Here is a 10579-nt window from a genome sequence, read left to right as displayed (position 1 = left end):
AATATTGCAAGGCATCTTGTCCAATGCTCTTATGATTCTGCTAGTTCATTGCTCCAGACTGGCACTTCATTTACTGACCGTGGAAGGATGAAAAGGTTAAGTCGAACCACTTCCCTACAAAAGAAGAGTCTCTGTTAATTCACCCGCTACATATTAAAAACTGGCACTCCACTGGTTACAATGCTGAGGGTTCCAATTGATCTGATCAACAGGACAGCCTGCTCGTGAAATTAACGTGCAAGTGGCTGAGTATTCCAGAGACATGCACACCCTTAACATTAGTCCTCAGGGAGATTCAGCATGATACAGAATGTGAAAGGCTGGTCCTTTGAAAAAAACAGACACAACTCATTTTTGCCAGCTAAGTGTAGTGGAGCAATGTGAAATAAAGTGTCTTGCTCAAGGACACAGTGTAGCGCTGGGAATCAAACTCATGTCCTTAAGGACATGAGTTGAACACCCTAACCACATAGCCATGCACCTCTACACATTCATCATCATCACCACCACCATCAACATTTTAATGCTTGCATGGGTTAGATGCTCTTCCTGTTGCTAACCCTCATCTCTCTCCAAGCAACATAATATTTCCCCATGCCCTGACAGGTTTTCACAGAAAAGTGGAAACAAAAGATGCCAGTTGTGTGTCACTGACATGCTGGTGCCATGTTAAAACCACCCAGTTCACTCTGTAAAATGGTTGGCATTAGGAAGGGCATCCAATTGTAGAAGCAATGCCAAAACAGTGCTATTAAGTTAGACATGACCTGGGTCTATACTGGCCGAAACCTATCAAAGTCATCAAAAGTTATAACTGGAGTCTGCTCCTGTCAAACCGTCCAACCCATGCCAGCATGGAAAACGGATGTTAAATGATGATAAAGATGAGGATATCACACAAAGCGAAGTCAAGGAGACAACACAATACTTAAACATAAACCAAAAAAAAAAAAAAAAAAACATTTTGAAAGTTTTTTGCCCTTATTTTTTAATGAATGACATGAAGTAAAATCACAGATAATGTTGTTTGTAGCCAACATCAGTGCTAGACTGCATTAGTAGGTCTCTGTAGTTGGGGGCAAACATTATGATGTCATGGGCTGACATCACAGAGCAGGTCCCTTCGACACGCACACACACGCACACATACACAATGAGACATTTTTTTTTGCGGTTTATGTTGTGTTTTTCAAAAACTTCCAATGATTTAGATCTCCTTCTTCTTCTCTCTCTCATTCACTCAAATCTTTCAGTTCCCAGCACAGTTTGAGCATTTTCGATTCCACAGCAGTTATTTTCTTGTTGCAGCATGGAGGTTTATTTTTTTCGTTTTGCATTTTTTTTTTTTTTTTGTGTAAAGACTTGGTTGGCAGGTGGTGGCCATGGCTAGCATACAAACTGCCATTACTTGGTTGCGTCAACGCAGAAAAGATTGGCAAGGCCAGTAGATTCGGAAGCATCTAGAATGTCAAGAGAAGGCAGTTTATTCTTCAGCTGGAATATAGGGGGGAGTCTTTCAAAATGCCTTTCTTTCTTGAAGTGCTCACCGAGATTTTTCTGTGGAATTAAAAGAAAATTTAAAATCATTATTATATAAATATATAATTGATATGGTTGTACGGTTAAGAAGCTCACTTTCCAACTCCATATTTTTCAGGTTCAATCCCACTGCCCGGTACCTTGGGCAAGTGTCTTTTACTATAGCCTTCAGCTAACCATTGCTCTCTGAATGAAATCGGTTGACAGAATCTTTATGGAAGCCATTGTATACACACATACACACACATTATCACCATTTCAATGTCCACCTCTCCAGGTTTACATGGTTCTCTTAAAACACATTGTAGCAGATTTTCTACGGATGAATGCTCTTCCTGTTGTCAAGCGAAGAATTATTTCCTTTAATCCTTCAAATACAAACAGCTGAATGGCCAGACATGTTTCCATGGAGGACTGCAAAACATGATAAACACGAGTGTGTGTGCACATTCACTAAAAATCATTGATATATAGTTAGAGAATAAGGTTCATTTTTATAAGGAAAACATTGAAAGTGGCTTCAAATTTTGATGGTAGCTGGCTTCATCAGACAATCTGACAAAGCTGACCATTGGAGAAACTTTGAAGTCAGTCAACCTTTCCCATGTGCGTGCATGCATGTGTGTGTACACATACACCTCATGACTGTATGACTGGATGGACACCCATTATTTCACCATCTGTAGAGGTCCATTACCATCAGGTAGGTAAAGGCACCAGTAGAAGTTGTCAGTTTTTCTTCCTGCAAGAGTTCTACAGGTGGATGCCCTCCCTATCACCGACCACTTTACAATGTGGATTGCATGCATTTTATGCTGTCACCAGCACTAGAAAGGTTCTCTGCCAGAATTAGGTGGCCCTCTCTCCTGTGTCAGTTTGTAGTCATAATTATTAGCAAAGTGGCAGAATTGTTAGAATATCGGACAAAATGCCAACAAGTATTTGTCCTGGTGCTTTACATAATGAGTTCAAACCCTGCTGAAGACACTGCTTTTCATCCTTCTTACTTTACTTAACATAGCGCTTCACTCCCCTATGGAGCAGATACCATCAACAACTTTTCTTCCATGTTCTTCACTCTGGGCTGTCTTTTCTGCTTTGCTCCAGTTAGATCCCTGATTTTTCTACTCTTCCTCCATGAAGGCACATGACTCAATGGTTAGAGCATCAGGCTCACAATCCCTAGGTAGTGAGTTTGATTCCTGGACCAGGCTGTGTGTTGTGTTCTTGAGCAAGACACTTCATTTCATGTTGCTCCAGTTCACTCAGCTGTAGAAATGAGTTGTGATGTCACTGGTGCCAAGCCGTATCAGCCCCTTTGCCTTTCCCTTGGATAACATCAGTGGTGTGGAGAGGAGAGGATGGTATGCATGGGCAACTGCTGATTTTCCATGAACAATCTTGCCCGGACTCCTGCCTTGGAGGGTAACTTTCTAGGTGCAGTCCCATGATCATTCATGACTGAAGGAGGTCCTTACCTCCATATTTGCCCAAGGAAGGGCCTTCCTTTCCCAGGTATTGTTGTTTTTGAATTGCCGTTAACACTTCTGAAGCTGTTTTTTCTCTAGGCCCTACATAAACCCATTTTCACCACTGGGAAGAGGTGGTCCATGGCCTCTGTCTTTTGACCTGTCCAACATGGGTGGCTTCATCAGGTGCTTGCACTCCACTGGCTCAGCTCTTAGGGTCTTTGAGGCACACATGCCACCATACCACAACAAAGACTGAAGCATTCATCCTTCTGATGGGGGAGTCAATATATCAGAATGCTAGTTCAGGCAGAGGAATGACAGAATTGTTAGAGATATTAGACAAAATGCTTCACAGCATTGTATTCTGAAGGTCAAGGCAGGTGGAGCCAACTAGTTTACATCTAACCAGCTGCCTGACTTTGCCAGTATCGCCTGACTTGGTTGCCAGTACCGCCTGACTGGCCTTCGTGCCAGTAGCACGTAAAAGCACCTACTACACTCTCGGAGTGGTTGGCGTTAGGAAGGGCATCCAGCTGTAGAAACTCTGCCAAATCAGATTGGAGACTGGTGTAGCCACCTGGTCCACCAGTCTTCAGTCAAATCGTCCAACCCATGCTAGCATGGAATGCGGACGTTAAACGACGATGATGATGATTTTATGATTTTGCTTAGGAAAAGCAATACTAATAACCAGTTGTTAGAGCTTTTTATACATATGTATTAGAGGAAAGCATTAAGCAGAGCGTGATATTTTTTTTATTAATACACTTCATTTAATTAACACATAAAGAAGCTATAGGATGTTACACAGGCACTTAGCTCAGAGTGTACTGCTTCTTATAGCAGAAACAGATGTAAGCCGATGAAGTTGATTTCATGATTCTTGTTCCCTTGTCATTCATTAATATAAAAATGTGTGCGTGTACCTTAGTCAAAACATTGCATAATTGTTGTAAATGGATGCAATTCATTTCCAGTATTCTGTGAAAACATGTCTGGCCATGGGGAAAATATTATCTTGCTTGGAAACAAGTGAAGGTTGCTGACAGGAAGAGCATCCAGCCACAGAAAATCTGACTTGACAAATTCCATCTGGCCTTAGCAAGCATGGAAAAGTGAACATTAAATGATGGTGATGGTGATGACATGGGAGAGGTTCAGGAGATGTAAGACACAACCACCACCCCTCACCATCCACCACAATCTCATGCCTCAATCATACACTCACCCCAGAACCCTCATCCCACCACCACTACTTCCAGTCTTTGACATCACTACTCCCACTTTGTTCCTGCTATTGTTGAGACTGTTTTCTGTCCACCCTACTCTCTAAGGATGTGTTAATCTAGAGGTTTTGCATCCTTATAACGTAGTTAAAATATTAGTTTTTGCAACCTGATAACCATCATCACCAGTTTTTGTTCCACTTCTATCTTCTCTATAAAAAATACCTCAAGGAAGGCAAACACCAGACACCATTCTATTATCACAAAACAGTCTTTGAAAAGCACACAGCGCATGCCAAAGAAATCACCAGAGGTCATTCACTGGCCTCAAGCACGCAGAAAGCACTGGTATCTCAGACAGGTGACCAGACTTACAGCTCGACGAATTCACTCCTTTTCTGTGTTCTTTCTTATTTTTGGTACTGGCTTTGGCAGAGTACATTTAGTACTGTAGAAAGGCTTACTGTAGCAAGAACAACAAATTCCTTCTAATCTGTGATTATATATCATCATCGTTTAACGTCTGCTTTCCATGCTAGCATGGGTTGGATGATTTGACTGCGGACTGGCGAACCAGATGGCTGCACCAGGCTCCAACCTGATCTGGCAGAGTTTCTACAGCTGGATACCCTTCCCATGTATATACCATCATCATCATTACTGTTCCGTGTTAGCAGGGGCTGGATGGAGTTTGAGACTGTTTTACTACAACCTAATGCCTTTCTTGTCCCTACCCCCTCCACCTGTTCCCAAGCAAGATAATACTTCTACAAGGATAGACATGTTTTCACAGAATGTTGGAAATGCATGACACTGCTTGTACGACAGTGACACTCATTTACAAATACCACATGACAGAAAGACAAGGAGACATAAACACACACACATATCAATCCATCTACCAATCTATTTCATCTATCTTTCTATCTATCGGTAGATAGATAGAACCCTATCTATCTATCTACTTATTTCATCTATCTATATATATTGTTGTTTTAACATCCACTTTTCCATGCTTGCATGAGTCAGACAGAATTTTGTTGAGGCAGCCCCCCCACTTCCTATTCAAACTTTACCCTGTGTACAAGTGACACCCCAGTTTTTTCAGTTAAAATCAAGTATAACACGGTGTGGCTTAATACATGAGCAAATGTTGTATATCCATATATGATTGGCTTCCTTCAGTTTCTACCTAAAAAATGGCCTCACCAAAAGATCGGTATGGTCAAGGCTATAGTAAAAAGGATCCAAGGTACCACAAAATAGGATTGAACTATAAACCATGTGGATGTGAAAACAACTTCTTACCCACACATCCATGCCTGTACCTACATTTAATTATGGTAGATATATATATAATATTATAACACACACAATCAGTATTATAAATAATTTATGAACACAATAAGGTAATAGCCATCATTCTTTGGTTTATACAAGAGATTTTAAGATGATGTTAAAAGCAAGCTCAAAGAACTAAACTAGATTAAGCTTAAACCAAAGCTATTAAAATATCAAAGATTTTTCCAATAGAAAATTAGAAAATTAGAAAAAAAAAAAAAAAAAAAAAAATTCAGCTACTTACACCAATAATATCAGAGACCAGCTTTTTAAAAGCATCTTTTTTCCTTTTGTCAGACTGTTTCTGAGGTGCCACGTGGAGGACTTTGTCATCAAACGACTGCAACAAGAGGAAGAAATCAATGCCAAAACTAAGAATTATGGTTGACATTCATAACGCAACACAAAGCTAGTTGGTCATCCATTCACTCCTTTGCTAAACCTACTCATCAATGGAGAATCGATGGAATGGGACAATTCGGAGCAGCTGTTTGGACGCTACCGATTTGGTATGGCAGATTGAATATACAACCTGGTTTTGGCAGCAGCACTTTTTAGCACTGGAGGTATGTACAGAGAGAGAGAGAGAGAAATAGAGAGAGAGAAATAGAGAGAGAAAGAGTATGGGAGAAAAAGTCAATAAAACTTATCAATTTAACATAAATGATAGAAATACTTTCCGACATAAAAAGAAATATGCTGAGAGAGAGAGAGAGTGGGGGGGGGAAGAAAGAACAAGGAAAACATTACCCTGTTAGCATTTAAGCTGGCCATATCTGGCCCAAATATTCTGTTTTATGGTTAAACTGGCCAGGTCTGACCTCTTACACCTACCCTACAATGTCATTCTAAAAATAGAATGTCACATCATTGTCAGAAATCTCAGAGCTATGAGATGGTGCATGATTGATTTGAAAGAAATGTGAATAAATAAGCATTACATTTGACAGAGTAATCTGAATGCTAAAGGGTTAAATCATCTGATGCCAAATAAGTCAGTCAAATCAGCGATGCCAAATTGGTGACACCAAAACGGCTGTGCCAAAACGTCTCATACCTGAGAATCAAATACTAGCCTGACATGATATGGATTGGTCACCATTCATCCTCACCTCAGACTTGTTATCACTGGAGAGTCAAATACTAACTCAAACACATTCTTAATGCTTCACAGCTTTTAACCTCTTAACATAGACATTTTTTTTCTTCAATTTTCATGAAAAAATATATCTTTTTATTATTTACTTTGAATCTGTATATAAGGAAGACTAAGTACAGAAATTGTTTTGGATCCATTATGATTTATTATATAGTTACTGATAGATATGATAGCTACCAATTGTTAATGATTGAAAAGGAGAATAACATCATGAATGCAGTATTTCGGGTTAGAAATAAGTGACAGATACCTCAGAGTACAGTGGATGTATATTTTCGTTCAAATATATATTTACTAAACACCTCTGAATGAAAATATACAGGGTACTATGTTAAAGAGATTAAAATGGATTAAAACACAAAGCCAATGTATTCTGGTTACACATGAGATCACAAAACAGTTAATGATTGCAATATCAATTAGGAAAATATTGTCTTAACCCTTTCATTACTGTATTTATTTTGAGATGCTCTGTGTTTCTTTAAATATAACAAAGAATTTAGTAAAAGAACTTAGTTATTAAGCGAGTGTTAGGAACATAAATTGTGACTAAGGTTTGATGGAAGATTTTAATTCAAAACTAGCCAGAGCCGGATTCAGCCGGGTTGGTAACAAAAGGGTTAATACAAAAAAAAAAAAAAGGCTAGTGAATGCACCCACCTTCTTTAACCCATTAGTGTTTGTATTATTCTGCCAAAATTAATGCTTTTTTATCCACATTGTTTTGAACTAATTATGCATTATCTTGTAGCTATGAGATCTTGATGAGGTAGCTGTTAATTTTAAAAACAATATTGTAGGATTGATGTGAGAGGCCAGATCTGGCCAGTTTGAACATAAAACAGGCAGAATACTTTTGGCCGGATATGGCCAGTTTAAATGCTAAAGGGTTAAATTAGCTAAAATAACATTGAATTTGAGGATGTGAGGTGAATCGTTATTAAATGAATAGAACAAGACAAGAAGAAATATGACAAACCTTCAGAGATGTTTCTGTACAATATGGTATCTGTTGTTGCATCACTAACCGGATATCAGGAAATAGAGGGCGCTGTGGCAGAAAAAGTGGAAAATGCATTGAATGAACCAAACAAAACAACAATAAGGGTAATGTTACTCGATAGATGGCATGGCTCAGAGATTGGAGATTTTGTTGAGGTCAAGCTGTTACTTTTCTGCATTGACAGGTCACAGCTCCAGAACTATGGACGTGTGATTAGAAAGCTGCAGGAAACAGTCAAAAGGCGAATTCTTTAAGCCAAGACAACTGGTAGGAAACCTAGCAGTAGACCAAGAATGAGATGGTTGGATAATATCTGTAATCTCAGATCATGCTTGGAATTTCAGCCAGAAAGTGTAATGATGGTTACTTCTTATAGGAGCCTAAGGAAGAGGTGCCTGAAGACTCTAATCCTATGACCGTCTCTGGAATAACGAGTGGAGAAGGTAGGTGGATGGATGGATAAATAATTTCTGCATCTTCCCTGTAACATTGTAATTTGTTGTACACTTACTCCAGTATAGGAACAGGCAAGGCCTGTGCCTATAGTGGAGTAAGAAATTTGCTTTCCAGCCACATAGTTTCAAGGTTCAGTCTTATAGCCCCTGGGTTAAACGAAGCTTTCTGAGTGCATTTGGTAGATAGAAACCAAGAGAAGCTCGTGTGTGTGTGTGTGAGCTACTGTCTCTTTGCCTAGACATCATGTGATAGGTGTACACAAATGTCACCGTGATGCAAGCATATCCTTTGCTTCCAACGTTCCATGAAAACATGTCTGGTTATGAGGATATGTTACCATGCTCAGAAACAAGTAAGAGTTGGTGACAGGAAAAGCATCTGGCAGCAGAAAATTCATCTTGACAAAATTCTTTAGATATACTAAAGTGGACTGTGAAACAATGATGAAGATATGATGACCACGTGTACCTTGATTATTTAATAGGTACACCATGCTTCTTGTAAAAGATAACCAAACACGTAGGTGACAGAAAGGTTATGATATTCTAATACAGTGCCTCAGAAAATCTGCCCAAAAGATCACAGCAAAGAAAATTGGATGTAGTCAATTGTATCCACACCATTGTATTACACTTGCTTCTGGATGGAATAAAAAAAAAAAATTCTTGATTGGGGTAGATTAACACCTGCAGCATCCATGCCACACATACATTAGAAATCATTGGCGTGTAAAAAGGACCTTTTGAGCATTGGGCCTCACAGAGGCAATGACAAATAAATGAGAATTTTGGCAATATGCTGTGCTTGAGAAGAAGATCCATGAAACCAAGTGAAATTGTAGTCACGGCAGGCACTGGTGTCACACATCTCGCACCCGTGCCAGTGGCACGTAAAAGCACCCATTACATTCTTGGAGTGGTTAGCATTAGGAAGGGCATCCAGCTGTAGAAACCATGCCAAATCAGATGGGAGTCTAGTGCAGCCCCTCAGCTTAGCAGCCTAGGTCAAACCATCCAGTCTATGGCAGCATGGACAATGGATGTTAAATGACCCTTATTATTATTATTATTGTGAAGGTACATAGCTGACTGGTGAGAGTACTTGGCTCACGTTTGTAAGGCCGTGAGTTCGATTACCAGTAGCGTGATGTATCCTTGAACAAGACACTTTATTTCACATTGCTCCAGTTTATTCAAGTGGCAAAATTAATCTGCAAGGAGAGGGCTGATCCTACTAAAACAGATTCTGTACTAAGGTAAGACATGAGTCTGTGTCGTAAAAAAAGGTTGAAATATAATCAAGAAATGCTTTAAGGAAGAATATCTAATCATAGGGGCCATGCCAAAATTCACTAGGAGTACAGTGACGCTAATTAAGAATTGATTGGGATCATGATGATGAGAGTTAGTTAAATAAATACTGAAAGGTTGATGTTAATCTGGACAACAGATTTTCTCGTAGATTGTTTAATCTGTTCATTATTATATTTCTTTCAAACTGTACTGCTTTTGTGTCAATCAATTTGGAAAATAACAAAGTGCGTGTGCCACTTAAAAAGTACCCATGCTGGTGCCACATAGAAATCACCTGTGCTGGTGCCACGTAAAAAGCACCTGTGCTGGTGCCAGTACAGACCATGGCAGCACGGGCATAAAATAATGGTCATAGTAATGGTGGTATGTATGTATGTATGTATGCGTTACAGAGAGAGAGACAGATAGACAGGATTTTATGATTTTACTCACCAGAACTTCATAGACTTGTAATCCCAGACTCAGCAACATAGCCTGGCCTGCTTCATGTTGACCATGTAGTTTTAGTCCTAACAAGACAGCATGAAGTAAGTGATGGGCAACAGCTGAGGTTACTGTTTTGTCAGCAAGCATCTACAAGCGGAGATTTCATGAAAGAGAGAGAGAGAGAGAAATATTAAAAACTGAAAAGTTTTGCACATGTTGAGTTGAAATCAGAATTGGTGGAGAAGACAAAATATTTTGTGCAATGTTATTACCAGTTTGAATATGTCAGTGGCAAATATAAAGCATCACCCAGTCCAGGAATTGAAATCACAATTTTGCCATCATGGGTGCAACACCATAACTACTAGGTCATACATTATTACATACACACACACACACATATATATATATATATATTTACATTATCTACATTTGACGGATATTCGTCCTCATCTTGTTTGTTGTTAACACAACGTTTCGGCTGATATACCCTCCAGCCTTCTTCAGGTGTCTTGGGGAAATTTCGAACCTGGGTTCTCATTCCTATCGATGTTACTATTATTATTATTATTATTATATTATTATTAACCAGGTCGCTGCCGTGAATCGAACTCGGAACCTTGGGGTTAGTAGCCCGCGCTCTT

General features: G+C 39.3%; 1 protein-coding gene across 1 annotated transcript in view; it reads right to left on the bottom strand.

Moving 5' to 3' along the window:
• Positions 1-962: 962 nt before the first annotated feature.
• The window catches only part of LOC128249122 (exportin-5-like), a 17694-nt gene continuing 8077 nt past the window's right edge, over positions 963-10579 (bottom strand). Inside the window, exons 5-8 of the mRNA XM_052972008.1 lie at positions 9942-10082; positions 7717-7788; positions 5823-5918; positions 963-1557 (exon numbers count right to left, since the gene is read on the bottom strand). Coding sequence (XP_052827968.1) covers positions 1405-1557; positions 5823-5918; positions 7717-7788; positions 9942-10082 — 462 coding nt within the window. The 3' untranslated portion in view covers positions 963-1404. The remainder of the gene's footprint in view (positions 1558-5822; positions 5919-7716; positions 7789-9941; positions 10083-10579) is intronic.

Source organism: Octopus bimaculoides, chromosome 11 (assembly GCF_001194135.2).
Source record: "Octopus bimaculoides isolate UCB-OBI-ISO-001 chromosome 11, ASM119413v2, whole genome shotgun sequence".
Taxonomy (NCBI): Eukaryota; Metazoa; Mollusca; class Cephalopoda; order Octopoda; family Octopodidae; genus Octopus; species Octopus bimaculoides.
The sequence above is the reverse complement of the archived record's forward strand: the minus strand, read 5'-3'. Positions and strand labels throughout refer to the sequence as shown.